Source organism: Castor canadensis, chromosome 14 (genome assembly GCF_047511655.1).
Source record: "Castor canadensis chromosome 14, mCasCan1.hap1v2, whole genome shotgun sequence".
Lineage (NCBI taxonomy): Eukaryota > Metazoa > Chordata > Mammalia > Rodentia > Castoridae > Castor > Castor canadensis.
The window spans coordinates 65907432-65924529 of NC_133399.1; the positions used below are offsets into that span (position 1 = coordinate 65907432).

Genomic DNA, 17098 nt, shown 5'->3' on the forward strand with positions numbered 1-17098 from the left:
AAAAAAAAAAAAAAAAAAATGCAAGTTATGGGTTGCTAAGAACAATTGTTAAAAAAAAAAAGCCAACAAAAAACAAATTCTCAAAATATACAAGTCTGTGGCCACTTAAAAATAGGGGGAAGATAATTTTATTATTATAAAAACCACAAGGGTATGATCCATTTAATATTTTTGTCAAATGGTTAAACTAAAGCCAGTTAGTACTTAATGAATTAATCTTCAGTTATGTGGAATGTTTACAAGATATGTTTTCTTCCCCAGAATCCCATCAAATAGAAGACTGTATTAAAATAGAGTTCCTTATCTTCACTGAAAGGACAATGCAAGCTTATACTGAAGATACAGGAAATGAATTTCCCACCAGTTGTAGGTATCTCAAAGCTCCTAGGGCATAAGACATACATACTACTCAACAGTAATGGGAACTTGCTAAGCTTGATGGGCTGATTTAGTTACCTGAAATTTATGAATCTTGTCACATTCAATACAGATATTCTGGAGTTTACTTTAGAAATCTGAACTATTTTGGCAACACTTCCAAAATCTTATTAGGGCAACCACTAAGAACGTACAATTTTTTTTATTTTTTAATTTTCTTTTTGGCAGTATGGGGGCTTGAACTCAGGGCCTCATGGTTACCAGGCAGGTGCTGTACCACTTGAGTCACTCTACTGGCCCTAAACCTATGATTTAAATTTTGAATGTATAAACTGCTGGGGAGAGAAGCCAGGGCCTTCTATCCTAGCTCCATGCTAGGAAAGTGCTCTCCTATTAAACCGTATCTCTAGCTCCAAATTTAAAAAATACAGATTATAATTTGGGCAGTTTGGGATAAAACTAATGTTTGATAAGAGGACAGTACTTTTCCTGTTTACACTGTGCCACACAATTTTCCTTACCTTTGCAATATTCTTAAGAAGCAAAACACAAATGTAATAATTATGTAACAAAAATGCAGTCTAGAGGTTCTGAAAATTTAATGACCTTGGCTTAGGTCATTAGCAGTTTTCTTATGACAACAAAACGTTCTATGATTGTTTCTGTAGCTTAAGTGAAAATCCTACTTCCTCAGCTTACTAGTTCTTTTCACCATGGCTCAGGATCATAGGGCTTTCTTGTGATATTTGTGACTCTGCTTTCACTTTTACTTCCTCTTGTTGAACATGATAACTAATGTCACAGTTGCTTTATATTACATTGTTAAAGTGGTTAATGCACTTTAGGAGTTGAAGTGGGAAGTATATTTTCATTCCAAAAACACTCACAAACTAAAATGGGTATTTAAAGTCTTTATTGTTTCATCATCAAAAGTTTTTCTTTCTTTCTAGAGAAGAATGGCAATGTTGTCAGTGCATATTCTATGGAAAATTCATATGTCAAGTAACTAGCCTAGAAACCAGAGATAGCACTGCCAAGCTAGTGTGCAAGGTCAAAGTCACACTGCTGCCAATACATTAGTATACAGAAAGAATATGCAGCTATTAGAAAGTCTATGGCCAAGTAAGTAAAACTGTAGCAATGTACTGCACTGACATTTAAGAGGAACAGAAAATGAAGGACCAGAAAATGCACTTCCTGGAAAAAAAAAAATCCAGTAGATCACAGGTACAGAATTCCAACTGTATCTCCAACTAACTAAATTTATGTGTACTTGTACCTTCCCAGCAAGCCATTTCAGCCTAAAGTATAAATGACTACATGTGGATATTTCATACTGCTTCCCATTTCACAGCCCAAAATAACAAAATCTGGAACAGGCAAAAAAAAAACAAAAAAACCAAAAAAAAAACCCACAACAAAAAACTGTAGCTTTAGGCATCATTAATAAAAAGCTGAACAAATCTCAAATTTGCTATTTTTTTTAAGAAATAAACTTTATAAAACAAAAAAAGAATGTCATGATTTTAGTTTTGAACGAAAGCAAGGTAATTTTTATGCAAGTATGCTGAATAAACATACAAATATCCTTAACAAAATATTGTCAGATCAACTCAGACATTTTCACAATCAGTTCCTGAAAAAGGTACTAATAATCATGATATGTAAATGACCACTGCAATTTGATCATGTCTGGTCACTGGAACTGTTTTGGTCAGGTCTGTACACTAAGCTGCTATGCAGCTGGATTTGGCTGCTATGCATTAATTCATAGATAAATACCTTTTATAAGGAAATAGCAAATCTATCATGATGAAATCAAACCCAAACAATTCAGAGGTATGCAGAAAACTTGCCTTAAATATTTTAAAATTACATATAACCTTAGAATAAGAATTACTCTTAACAGATCTAAATCTTAAGTTGTTAAAGCATGAATTATCTGCCAGACTAACAGGTCACTTGTTAATTACTGTCAATGTCTTGTTGGGGAGGGGCACTCTTAATGGATGGCATAGCAATTATTTTCCAGGTGAGTCAAACATCTCTAAGTATTATTAAACTATATTCGATAAGTTCTTTTACTTAATATATACAATGTATAAAATAAGTTAAAAGGGGAGCAGAGGAAGATTTTTCTGGTGTATATGACGCAAACGTACAACTCATCGATGAGTTTCCTCATTGGTACTTCCATGTACGTCCATTTTCCCCAAGGTAACATGAAAGGCCAGTAGAAGATCAAATTTTTCACTTATAAATAGAAACAGCATCCAAACAATGGAATTTCAACGTTATTTCTGCCATGCTGCAACTCACTCTACACTGTAATACACATAAATAAAAACTGTTTCTCAAAAAACTGTTTTTACATCCTTACCTTAAAGTTCAACATAAACTCTAACAATTGGGAAGAAAAGCACTCTTTTGTAGCAATCCCATAAATTAATTTTCAAGTCAAAAGACACCTGTTGACTAGTAAAACCAGCAACCCTTCTGGAGGGTATGGACATTAATGCTTGGCCCCTCTGAGGTATAAATGCAGCTATATTTGCACTGAGTAGATAATCTATAATACGCCATTAGTCTGCAAGTCTGCATAAAACTGGGAGTGACGTCATCCTGACTGATTGAAAACTTATCTTTATAATAATGGAAGTTAACTAATTTTAGGAGAAAATACGTATTTTAGCCCAGTAATACAGCTAGCAGAATTCTGAATTCCTAAACCAATGCAAATGGTTATTACATTTTAAAATGTTTAATACTGAATATTAAGAAAAAAATTGAACAGAAAAAAACACATAAATATTTTAGATTCAGCAGGACACCACAAAAAGCATACTATAGATAAGTGTGAAATCAGTCAAGCTTTTCCAAAAGAGAAAATCCTTTTAATCCTTCAGCATGTCTCTGTGAAAATAGTATGCGTACAACAAAAGTGAGAAGGGAGCACCTAGAATACCCCCCAGAGGCTTGCTGCACCACTTGGCATTACTGCCCCATCTCCTGTGTGCATGGACGGCCAGCGGACAAGAAGTCCATGTGTCAATAGTTCAGTAACCTCCTTTCTTTTCACCATTGCTGCCAGCTGAAGTCATCATTGCTTCCGAAGACCAAGAAAAAGCCTAGTATAGTTGCAAAGATGACTGAGTTTCCTGTGAGAACAAGTGCACAAGCTCCCCACTTAATCTATGGAAATAAGATAAAAACAGTCAGCAGACATGAAAACCAAAAGGGAAATGGAAAGCAAATGGCCATTCTGGCTGTGCACGCCCATCGTGATCTAAAGCAAATGTGGCTCATGAGAATGGTACTGAACTCTTACTGGGCCTCTTACACTGCTGTTTTACTTACCTTTGGTTGCTTTAAAAAGACCGAACATTATGGGAGATGCAGTTATTCAAAAACAAACTTAACTTCTGGGCTATTATGACACAGCACAGCATTCTACACTTACTGTTTATAAAGAAATCTGCTCTCTTTCTTAGCGAATCTAAAAGTCTACCTAAAGAAGAGATACGACATAAAGTACCAGAGATGAAAACAGGCTGTGTACACTCTTAAAAGGGAGGGACTGCCTCCTTCACACTGAAGGGTGGCCAGTCTTTGCCTTCCTCTCTATCTGCAGAGACAGGCGTGAATCTGGGTTACTAAGTCTGCGAGGAAGAACTGACTATACATAGCCTCACTCATTTTCTTCTTTCATACTTCTTTCTCATGTGGAGAACACATCTCCCAGCTCCATGCTCTAAGTTTTACAAGGCAGCTAGGTATTGGCAAGGCAACTGTTACTGACATCTAAGCAATGCTCTCCAACAATATTGTCATCTCTATCTTCTAAATCCTGATGGCTCTCATCACTTTTTCATCCCAGTAACAAAACTTTTCTTAAGAAAAAATTTAGTACAGTTGAATATAAAATCATTCACAGAAAAATACATTCACTTACCAGCTGTGCTCTGGCAAATACAATAGGGAGTCCAAAAGCCGAGACAACAATGCCTGTTGTGAGAAATATGGCAAGTTCCTTACAAGCATTACTCATAGCATCTGTATCATCCACTAATCTTCTTGCTATGCAGTATGGAATAGGTGAAAGGATGTAAAAAAACAGAACAAAGAGGGGCCGGTATTGGCTAGAAAAAGAAAAATAAGTTAATGAACTTTTTGGTATACATGTCATTTTCCTACAAATAAAATTTTTTTAATGGACCAAATGAATACTACAAAATACCAAACATCGCAGTTGAGAAACAAGCTAGATATAAGCTTAATGAAATGAGAAACAGTTACATTATCCCTACAATCATGACACAATACTAAAGTTTTCTAATATTAAAAGAAAATGCTTTATAAACTGTAACAGTTAGCAACAAGGTCCCAAATTCAATTTTTTAAAAATTCTAGCACATAAAGAAGATATGGAAAATGGGAATATTAATACAATAACTTCGAAAGTTCAAGATTCATGCTTTTTAAAAACTGATCTTCACATGTTTAAAAAAAAAAAAGATTCATGCCTTTGACACCCTTTTATGACAAAGCTAAAACATCCCCAAGCTCCCCATAAGTCACTAGGAACTCATAAAATACTGAAATCAAAATACAGAAAACTGCAAGAAATATTGCAAAATAGATGGCTTTTATTCTATTGATTAGTTAGCTGTATTGCAGCAATGTCATTTCCTGGTTTTGGTAACTTCAACTATGTAAGAATGTCACGACTGGGGGAAGCTATGTGAAGGGCATAGGGAACCTCTTTGTACTATTTTTGCAACTTCTTGCCAGTCTATTTCAAACTGAAAAGTTAAAAAAAGAAATAGATATTCTTTAAAAATGACGTAGAATAAATTTTCATAGTGGAGATTTGTTTGTACTTGGGGAGCTTATGATAAGTAAATATCTATGTCCTAAAGTCTTTTCCTGAACTTTTAAGAGAATAAAAAGTTAAAAGTGGAATATATGCTTAAGAAAAAAATAAAACAATTCAACAGTACTGAAAGTGCAAACTAAAGGCTCCCCAAGTCTCCACTGCTTTCTTTCCCACCCTCCTACAGCTTCTTGGGCACCCTTCCCATAATCCTATGTAGAAAAAAAATCTTTAATAAAAAGGGGAATGGGTAAAGAAAGGTAAAGAAACAAAAGAAAAATTTTTAAAAAAGGGTACACAGGTCATTGTGCTTTTTTTTCCATTTAACAAAGTATTATGACCATGGTTACACAATAGCATTTATAGTTCTTCCTCATTCCTTAGAGCTTCCCAGTATTTTTATTGAGAGCTATGCCACAATTTAGCCATTTCTTGTCATGGATATTTAATGAGGTCATCAGGTTTCTTTTTATGTTATCCCTAAATAAGGCTTCCATGAACATTTATACTTTCCCTGAACTTTATATACCTTTGTGAACATCTGCAAGTGGATGTGTACAAGCAAGTCTAAGAATTGGAAGGCTAGTTCAAAGAACTAGAAGATACAAAAGCAAACTGCTCTCCAAGAAAACTGTACCTATATGTACTACCTACCCACCTGCCCCAACATAACACGTACCAGCTCTGTTCAGCCCACATCTTTTATCTCTGCCACTGGACTTCATTTAATATTGAGTGAAATTGATATATTTTCATGTATTTCTAAGCAATGTGTAGCTCTCTTTTTATGTTTGTTGTTCATTTTTTCTATTGAGTTGTCTTTTTCATACTAATATATCTTATCTTAATTTGAAAACGTTCTTTCTAAGCCTGTATCATACACCTGTAATCTCCCTAGCTGAGGTGGGAGAATCTAAAATTTAAGGCCACCCTGAGCAAGACTGTCTCCAAAAACAAAAAAATCCTTTCCTTCCTAAGGAAAATAATTGTCTACATCACAATTTTAAGTTAATTCTGCTTATGGCATTTTTTGTAAAAAACGATGCTTTGAGTTTTCTATTATTACCAATTGGTGTTTAAAACCAAGCAGTGGGTTTGAGCTACTGTGTTGCTATCTTCCATTCAGACTTGACAGCAGTCAAAGAACAAGGAGTAGCCAAAAATCTTTTTGCACCTTAGTGTTGCAATATCTTACAAATAATGTTTTAGTAATGACTGTAAAAAACGTTTGTGTATTTTTAAAGCTTTAAAAGTGGAAAAAAATTATCCTTTAGCACTCAAACAGACAAAACTTTCACGTACTTGTATATTGGAAGGGCACATCCAAGCATCAAAAACATGAGCCCAATTGCTCCTCCAAAGGACAAACTAATCAGAGCTGCAAAACAAAAAGTTCAACAGATACATCAATTAGTTAAACTAGGTTAATGTTATTTTGTTAATATCATCTATAATCCCAGAATTAAAACAAGCCCCCTAAACCTAAATGTATTAAAAGTGAGTTAGATGTCCTCAAAAGTGTCAGCTATGTGGGCTCAGAATATGTCTTCTATAACCTCTTCAGGGCAAAATAAAGTGATTCAAGTTTAGCATCACCCCTAGTCTGAAAATCAAACCCGAAATGCTCCAGAATTTGAAACATTGAGAACACAGACACTGACAAGATGCCAGTGAATACTCCACACCATGAAAGTTTGTTTTATGTACAAAATTGTTAAAAACATGTAAAACTACCTTCATGTAGTTTTACACATGTAGGAGATGTGTATGAGAATAAATCTTTGTGTTTAAACTTGGTTTCTATCCCTAAAACATCTCACTATGTATAGCAAATATTCCAAAACACACACACACACACACACACACACACACACACACACACACACAAAATCACCCAAATCTGAAACATTTCTTTCTGGTCCCAAGCATTTCCTATAAGGGACACTCAACCCACACTGATCTTCAGAGCTCTGACCTATTACTAGCCCAATCCATTTCAAAATTGCTGGTTGCATTTCTAATGACTATCTAATGTGAACAGTGGTTCACTGGCTCAATACCCCACCAGGCACTACTATTATATTTATTCCACAGATCACCAGTTTTAAAAACGCAGTATGTGCAGAAACCCGTCATCTTAAGTTCACTGAACTTTAGAAACCTTATCCTATGGGAAAACCTTTCCAATCAGCTCCAGCTTCTTCACACACCCCCTCAATACCCATAAAGCTGGCAGAGCCAGCTGCAGTGGTGTGCACCTGTAGTCCCAGCTACTCTGGAGCCTGAGTCAAGAAAAACACTTGAGCCCAACAGATTGAGACCCACCCTGGGTCAGCAAAACCCCATTTCAAAACAACCTCCCCTCCTGACAGGCACCAGTAGCTCACAATTGTAATCTTAGCTACTTGGGAAGCTGAGATTGGGAGTATCACAGTTTGAGGCCAGGTGGGGCAAACAGAGAGCTCCCATGTGTAAAATAACCAGAACAAAATGGACTGGAGGCGTGGCTCAAGTGAGAAGCTCTGAGTTCAAACCTCAGTCCTACCAGAAAGAAAAACCAAACCAAACCAACCAACCAACCAAAAAACTTGAGAAAAAAAAATACAATGATATATGTATCAATTACTGTTGTTTATCTTTAACTAGTTCACAAAGCTATAGTGGAGTCTCCTCCCTGAATTTCCTAGATTAGAAAATTTGTAGGATAATGGGTATAATTCTTCTACAGTATCACTATCTTACAAGATAGGTACATTCTACAGGTGACAGTTTTTAAACACACACGCGTGCGCGCGCGCGCGCGCGCACACACACACACACCCCTCTGCCAGCATATTTTAAGGCATATTCACGTGTCAGTGAGTAGAAACTACTTTCTGAGTAGGTATAGTTAATCAATGACCTAGATTAAGCAATTTATTGTGAGTACTACATAATCTGTATTTCTCAGCTACTTTGGCTAGGAGAGTAACTACTTTTTTAATGGTATGATTGATTAACCTTAACACAAAGTGAAAATTTAAAAAATATGTAGGAGGTCTACATATTACTAAGACAAAATCGGACACATTCAAACCAAAATTAACAGTGAAGGGGTTAAATGCTGCCAATTACAACTAATACACATTTCAGAATGAAAATGGTCATCCTCAAGACACTCACTGACATGGTAGTTTGGCACATGGGGTTTTTTGGCTGGATTACTGACAGAGGTCATGTCAACTCTGAACACACATTTACATAGTTCGTAATGACAGTATATTTTCAGCAATAGAAAAATAAAAAGATGAGAAAATACTCATTTTATTTTATAGCAGATGAAGCACTTCCAAGGGAATGCAACATCAACTTTCCCATTTCCTTTCCTTAATTCAAAACAGGTCTAGCCTACCTTCCTGATTCATGTCATGTGGTCGATACCCCTTCATCTCCATACTTCGGTGACTCTAGCCCTCTTTCCTTTCCTGGAAACCAATGGGCTCCCTCACCCACAGGGCCTCTGCATGGGTTTGTCCCTTCTACCTCACACAGCTTCTCTCATTCATTCAGGGAAGACTGAAGCCAAATCCGCAACAGGTGCTGGGGATATGGCAGCAATGGCACTGGCCTCTTTGTTCAAGAGCTTGTGTTCTTGCCCGGCGCCTGACTTTCTTTAAGGGAAACAGTGAAACTTTCCCAAACCTCCTGACTACACTAATCCCCCATTACATTTATTTATTTTATTCATTCATGCAGCAAACATCTACTGAACATTAACTGGATGCTACACAATGCTCTTGCTACTGAAAACAGAGGATTAAAAAAAAATCAAAGGTTTTTCTGTCAGGGTGATTACATTATAGAGAGAATAAAATATTTTTTTTTAAAGATGGGAAAAAGAAAATCAGACAGCGTGAGGGATGGGAATGCCTGGAAAGACATCTCTGCTGAGGTGATGCGTGAGTGGATGTATGAAATGAGGAAGTAAACCCTGTCGCTCTCTGGAGCAGCAGTCCGCCATGGCCCTCATTACATATACAGTTCTGGCTCAGTTATCACAGCTGCAATTTCATGTTGATTTGTATCTGCCTTCTATTCCTAACTGTTGTTTATGAGAGCAGTGAGCAGTTCTTCTGTTGTTGCCCACACCCAAGTCCCAGCTCTTAACACTCAGTAACAAGTATTTGTAGAATGAATGCAGTGCCAAACTGAGAATCAGGAGGCACAAGGTCTTAGTCCCCAAGCCACTAACCAGTTGTTCTGTCTTCTATAAAACGACAGGGACTATATGGAAAGGCAAATAATTCTCTGAATGCTAAAGACATTCTGAGCTGGGAGCCAGTGACTCACACGTGTAATCCTAGCTATTCAGGAGGATCCTGGTTCGAAGCCAGCCCAGGCAAACAGTTCTTGAAACCCTATCTCAAAAAAACCCTTCACAAAAAAAAAAGGACTGGTGAAGTGGCTTAAGTACCACAAAAGAAAAAAAAATAAAATAAAATACAGACATTCTGAAAAAGTAAAAAAACAAAAAACAAAAACCTCTTCTTTTTGAAATATGGTTGCCAAATAGCTGAGTTCACTACTACAAATACTATACAGTAACAATTCATTTCTTCAGAAGTAATTTATCTAGAATATAACCTGGACTCCAGGAGGAAGCAAAGATCACTACAAAGTGACAAAATGGATGACACAAAACCCATACACTAAAGCTAACTTTCTTTTTATACAGACCTTCATGCCGGGGTTTGAACTCAGGGCCTTATGCTTGCTAGGCAAGTGCTCTTCGCTCTTACCGTTTGAGCCATACCCATATCCTTTTTGTTCTTTTTCAGATAGGGTCTTCCACTTTTGTCCTTGCGGGTGGCCTTGGAGTCAATCTTCCTACCTCTGTCTTCCCCAGAGGTGGGATTACAGATGTTCACCACCACACTGGGCCCAGATCCTTAAGCTCTTATTCAGAGGTTATTGACTCATTTTTGTGACATTGGTGGATGTGAGTTTGAATACAGTAAAACAATTTTAAGAATCATTTAGAGCCAGGTTGCTAGTGCATGCATATGATCATTTATGTATTTCTTTCAATAGATAATTCATGGATACAGAATTATTGTTACTGTTTTGTTAACTTTGATTATCTTGTTTCCCACACTGAAAAAATGAGTGAGCACCAGGAGAAAGTTGCACAAAAGCAAGAACTGCCTCTGAGAGGAGAAAGAACAAATTTTAAATCAGGCAGAAAAATTTCAAAAAAGCATGTTAGCAGTAATTTTGACAAGAGGCAAATAGCCTTAGGACTCTGATGGTCTCCGAGGGTAGTTCTGCTCTCTGACAAAGAATAATCGTTTATACACTTAATCAAAAACACAGTCTAAATCCTTTGAGAATACTCTTAAAAGCTGAGCATGATAGTTCACACTTGTAATCCCAGCACTCAGGAGGCTGAGGCAGGAGGATGGCAAATTCAAGGCCAGTTCGGGTTACACAGCCAGACCCTGTCTTAAAAAACAATGTTAATGAAGGCTGGGATGTAGCTGAGTGGCAGAGCACTTGCCTAGCATGTGTGAGGCCCTGGGTTCAATCCCCAGCACCAAAAATCAATCAATCAATCAAAGAACAAAAGAGAGACAAAGTGCAGGTATCAAAAGACATTTTTTAAAAACATAAATTAAGTCAGGCTCACACCTGTAATCCTACCTATTTGGGAGGCAGAGATCAGGAGGATTGTGGCTTGAAGCCAGCTCAAGCACACAGTTCTCAAGATCCTATCTCAAAAATACCCAACACAGAAAAGGGCTAGTGGAGTGGCTCAAGTGGTAGAACATCTGCCTAGCAAGTGTGAGGCCCTGAGTCCAAACCTCAGTGCCATAACAAACAAACAAACAAAAAACCACACACAAATTAAGATTGTTTTATTATAAATGCTGGGAATATTAATAAGAGAAGAAAATTATTAATGCATTTATTTATACCTTAGGATCCAATTCCTTTCAAATGCTACCATATAATGAAAAAGTAAGAGCCTTGGAATTGTTTGGGAGATCAAGATACCCAGGAAAAATACTTCTATTCGTTCAATACTATTGAGTGTAAATGATGTTCAAAGACAATTTATTGTGCTATCTCATCTCCTAGTCATACTAAATAAAAGTCTATGAGATTAAATACATTGCTCAAAAGTGTTCTCAAAATTTACAAAGTTTCCTCAGTCTTATGAAATCAGCAAGTAGGCTGATTTGTCTTAAATGACACATCAATAAGGTAAAAATTTATACAGTAAATGAGTGATACAATATTTGGAAGACAAAACTTACATGAGTCTGGTTTCTACTCCCAAAGCCTCCAGGATAGGGATGGAACAACTCAATTATCTAGCAAAGTTCTCTAGAGACAAGGTACTGGGTCTGTGATTACAAAGAGATTGGAGCAGAAGGGCCAGTTTCCCTGGCCTGGGAGGTACCAGAAAATACAGTGTATCACGAAGTAACATGTAAATGGCTCCAGCAATATGTAATGGTCTCTAATTACAACAACAACTTTTTAATATAAAGCTGATAGGTCAACAGGAGAACATACTGATAAACAGTCATAACCCCACTGAAACCAAAAATGAAAGTACAGTTCTATCTGAGACACATTCACCTGATAAATATTTATTCAGATTTGGAGAAAGAAATTGCAAAGCTATTTTCTTGAGCGATTCCCTTCTTTAATGACACTGAAAAAATGAGGAAGAGCAGGGAAACTAGCCACGTCCTACGAACTGCAGCATTTCACAGTAATTTCCTTTCACATGAGAACTTAAAAGCTGTGTACTACAGATCCAAAAGGGATTTAAAAATATCCTAGTGGCTCAAACGTCAAGGTTTTATATGGGAAATGAAATGTTTTCAGACAATGAAAATAAAGCACAGGGGGAAAAGTGTGACTGAGAAAGAGGCTCAACTAAAATCCTTAAAACACACAGAAAACCAATTACTACCCAAATTGTTCACTTCCACAAAGCAGCAGGTGAAGACACCAATGATAATTCGTTTTACGCAGTAAACAAAACTTTGCTCCTAATCACACTGAACACTTGGAACGAATGCACATTCCCTCTTTCTAAAGAAAATATACGACAAACAAGGCATCTTTTTTTAAATTAAAACTTTTACATCTACAAAAGGCTCCATGTGCAACAGCGGAGAAAGGAAGCAGCAGCCCTCGAGGTCACCTGAGGGGTGCGTGGGGATGGAGCCCGGCGTCCGGGAAGACGCGGGTCGGCAGGTTCGGGGAGAACCGATCCCGGAAGACCGCACTCGTGCCTTTAAGGGGGTAAATGCTCCGATTTTCCAAGGCTGGCGTCCCTGGAGATCCCGCCCCCTCAAAACCACACTGCCCGCCCGCACCCCTCTCTTCCTCTCGGATGCAAACTCCTCAAAATGTGCCTGACGGCCCAGATCGCCACCGACTCCCCAGACCGCGCCAGACACTGGGATTCCGCGCTGGGGGTGACGGGTGGGAGCCGCGCTGCAGACAGCAGAAAGTGGGGGGCTGCGGCGGGAACGCGCTCCGCCACCCCTCCCCAGAGCGCCGCGCCCACCTCCGCTCCGCCGCCGGGGCCGCCAGGGCGAGGGCGGGGGTCGCGGTCGCCCCGCCCGGCGCAGGGTCCCCGCGCGCGGCCGGCCCGGAACGGAGGCGGCCAAGTGCGGGCCGCGTGGGACCCCAGCCCACCCTTCCCGGGCGGCCACCAGCCCTCCGGCGTCCCGCGCCCCAGGCCCACCTTTGATGCCCGCCATGGCGGTGACGTCGCTCCTGGCTCCACGACCCAGGCAGGCGCCGGCGGCCGGGAGACCGAGGACGCGCGACCACGGCCAGACAACACCCGGAAGTGCGCGTCGCAGCACTTCCGCCGGCGGCTCGCGCTCGCGCGGGGGCGCGGGGAGCGCGCGAGCTCGGGCCGAGGGCGGACCCCTTCTTCTCTCCGCTCCTCCGGGGGTCGGCCGAGGCTTCCCGACCCCGCCCCTACCGAGGCTTGGGGACGCGCTGGCGTCACCGAGTGCTCCCGAGGGGGGCGGGCGGAAGCTCTCTGCCCGAGGCTGCAGCCCTCGTCCGCGAGAAGGGAGCGCGAGTGGCCGCCATCCTTTGAAGAAGGATGTCTTTTGGGGGTCGTGTTAATGTGCTTTAAAGCGCACCCGTTTCTCCCCCCACCCCGCAGCCTTGTTATAAGGGGGAAGGAGGGCTCCTGGGTGGCGGCGCTCGGCTCCTCGGTTTCCTACGCAGAGCCAGGGTTATGGTGAGGACCGACCTTCAGAGATGGGAGCAGCAAGGGGAGACTTAATACAAATGCAGTCCCGTGAGCGTCTGCGAGCGTCACTCTCTTATGGGTAGTGATAGGGCTAAGAAAAAAATGGAGAAGCTGTGGCCCAATGCACTTATTTAGCCATCGTACAAATACTATTGGACGATGTGTTGAGAAACGGGTAGGCCAGTGAGTAAAACCAGATGCAGTTTGTGCCCTCAAGTAGCTTGCAGACTAGAGGAAGACAAAAAGTGTGAAAACGTAACAATGTTAGTTGCTAGTAATGCGGTTCCAAATATGCCACTCCAAAATATGCCACCTTGGTGTAAAGATTATTTTGAGCTGAAGGCAAAGAAGCTGCAGATACAGGATGAAATCTCTCTTCTCCCTTTTTCAGTACAAAAGCAGAGCGTGTTTCCCTTTATAATTCTACATGTTTAAGAAGAAAATTTGCATTTCCCTGATATTGAAGGGAAGGCTTGTCACCGTAAGCAGGATCAGTTGGAGTGTGCAGAAACAACTAAACTCTTATTTTCCATTAGCTTGCCCCAACTATTTATCTTAGCACGATTTATTGTCTCTAGAAGTCCAAGCCCCTTTCTTTTGTCTAGTCACTTTCCCACAACATATCACCCTTTGTTAAAATGATATATGCTCTTGAAACAGGAGTTCTTGGCCAGAGGCCCAACTCCAAGGGTTCTACAATGGCAGCTCCAGCCACTCCCACCAATATGCCAAATAGACAAATAGTGGTTAAGAGCAGAGAAAAATTATTCACTCGGCATGAGCATGCTACAGGAGGAGGCAGAGGGTACAGGCATGAGTTTTAGGTTTAAATAAAGAATTGAGGCAGGGGGTGAGAGGACTGACTAATTATTAAACGGTCCTGGTCACAGGTGTGGTCATCATCTCAGGATTGGTCAGGCTCTGTCTTGTTACAATAAGAAAGTCATTGTTGCCTGTCAGGGGTTAGCTTCCACTCCTGTTACAAGGTATTTATCCATCAGTCTTGTTCCTTCTGAATTACAAGGTGACTGCAGGAGAGAATGGCGCAAAGGACAGAGATACAGAATGGGGATAGAGATGCTAAGCTTTTGCCCAGCTTTAAGTTCCCCTCTGGACGTGTGTGTGTGTGTGTGTGTGTGTGTGTGTGTGTGTGTGCGCGCACTGAGTGTGGCAACAAATGCAAGGAGTTTGGTGTGTTGGACAGAAGACAGGGCAATTAGATTGCTCAGGGTTTGCGTGGGGTCCTGCCTAGAGAGTTCTGGTTTTTAGCTTTGAGCTATGAGAATCTTTTGAAATGTTTTTAAAGGAGGCATGTGGAGGTGGCATGAGATTGGAATTTTCTAAATCTTTTCAGTCACTATACTTAGATAAACTAACATAAAAGACAGTTGAATGAATGTTTAGAACTCTCATTTCCAACATGCATCAAAAAGATACTGGGGAGCTTAAGGCATTGTCTACCCTGCTTCCCTCCACCATTTCCAGGATTGAATTACACTTTTTTTTTTTTTAAAGACCAGATAACCTTTCTTTCTTGGGGGGAAGGGGGAGGTTTGAACTCTAGGCCTCACAGGAGCTAGGCAGGTGCTCTGTCACTTGAGCCATTTCACCAGCTCAGATCATTAGTGCCTCAAATAAATCTATAGGTGACTTGTGGGAGAGATTATTTTTTCTATTTAAGTTAGGTCAAAAAGTTCTAGCATCTCTGTCCTATATTATGGAAAAAATGTTTCTGCTTAAGAATTGTGTGAGCAAAAACACAAAGCACGCTTGAATGAGTGCCTGGAAATGTGTGCTGATTGGGCAGAATCTGAACTGCCAGCTCCCTCCCTAAAGTATAGCACCCTTCTCCACTGCCATCTTGAACAGAGGGGCCTAATGGGTCATTGGGTCAGGAAGGTTCTACCCTCAATAATGGATTAATGCCCATTATAAGCAGGCTTAAGGCTACAATTTTGGCTTCTCCTGCTCTTTGTCATGTGTTCACCATGTTGTATTGCAGCAAGAAGGCCCTCACCAGATCTGGGCCCTTGATTGTGGACTTCCCATTCTTCAGAACTGGAACAAAGAAGTCACTGTTCTTTATGAATTACCCAGTCTGTGGTATTGTTACGACAAGACAAAACTAAGAGAGCAGTATTTCTGGAAAGCAAATGATTCCATCCCACATGTCACACCATCTGTTCTGATTTGCTCCATGGTATTCCATCTTTGAAAGCAGGCATGGTTGAGAGAACGTGACTAATCACAGTTTCTCACCACTGACACTGATTGGTGGTGAAAAGTGATAGTTTCACAACTCAAGGTTCATAGCTTGGCCTTGTTTTGTTGTTTTTATTTTTTCGGTTGTACTGGGGTTAGTGTGCTTGCTAGGAAAGCCCTCTGCCACTTGAGCTATGTACCCATTCCCATGATCTTTTATTTACACTCCCCACTGACTTCCCCTCATCTCATATTATTTTTTCCTCTTATTGAAGCAAATTCCAAACATAATTTCATCTTTAAGGGAGGGAGTCCTTTAAAGTCACTAGAACTATTGATTTGTAGTTGGTCAGAAGCTTAGGTCATAATTGGGACTTGGCAACATGTGTCAGAAGTGGGGAACAGTCTTGTGGGAGTTGATATTGTCCCAATAGATGGTGTCAGAATTGAAGTGACTTAAGAGAACATCCTTTGCTGTGTAGAAAAATACCTCCATGACACAGCTGGTGACAGAAATCCTGTATTGAGAGTAGAAAGGAAAAAAAAAAACTAAAAATACTTTGTTAGTATTAGCCTTTTGCAGCTTCCTATCATTTAGATCTCAGCTCCACTCTGGGCTTCTCAGAGGATCTTTCCTGGCTATCATATTTATTATAGCACTACCCAGCATATCTGTTTTCTTTTTTCCATTTTTTAATTTTTGTACAATCTGATGTTTTCTTCTTCAAATCATTATTTAAGCTGGTAATTTTTTGTTGACTCTTTCTCCCAGTCTCTACTGTATTGCCCTGTTGTTTTTTCATCAATACACTTATCACTAATTCTTTTGTTGTTTAATTTGTATGCTGGTACTTCAATGTCAGCTTCTTCAATATGGGGACTTTGTATCCTCAATGCCTGAAACAATGTCTGTGTATATCAGGCGTTCAATACATTTCTTTTTGTATGTGTGGCGTTTTGTGGCTCAGAGTCTCACACTTGCTAGGCAGGTGCTCTACTCTTGAGCCACTGCATCTGTCCTGTTTTGTGTTGGGTATTTTCAAGGTAAGAGTCTCCGGAACTAGGGCTGGCTTGGAACTGTGGTCGTGCTGATATCTGCCTCGCCTGAAGCTAGGATTAGGTTGAATGAATGCAATAAACCCAGGGCTGAATCTTTGCTGCGTTTAGCAAATTACTAGAACACCAATCATGTGCCAGGTGTTTACTAGGTGCTGAACACAAAGTTGAATAGAGGACTGAAGCTTCCTTCGGAAATGGTATTGAGGTTTTGGAAATACATACATGAATGGACTACACTTCTTGGATTTCTCGTCGCAGTGATTTATAGCCCTAAAACCACAGCACCTTCGCGCAGAACTTTCCCAGCCATTAGA

At 40.0% G+C, this 17098-nt stretch overlaps 1 protein-coding gene across 1 annotated transcript; it reads right to left on the reverse strand.

Annotated features, from left to right (window-relative positions):
- Positions 1-1276: 1276 nt before the first annotated feature.
- Leprotl1 (leptin receptor overlapping transcript like 1) lies at positions 1277-13155 on the reverse strand. The gene is made up of 4 exons (XM_020176922.2): positions 12999-13155; positions 6554-6629; positions 4331-4517; positions 1277-3570 (listed from the first exon to the last, which is right to left on the reverse strand). Exons 1-4 carry the CDS (start codon positions 13012-13014, stop codon positions 3454-3456), a joined length of 396 nt encoding a protein of 131 aa, XP_020032511.1. The 5' UTR covers positions 13015-13155; the 3' UTR covers positions 1277-3453.
- Positions 13156-17098: the final 3943 nt, after the last annotated feature.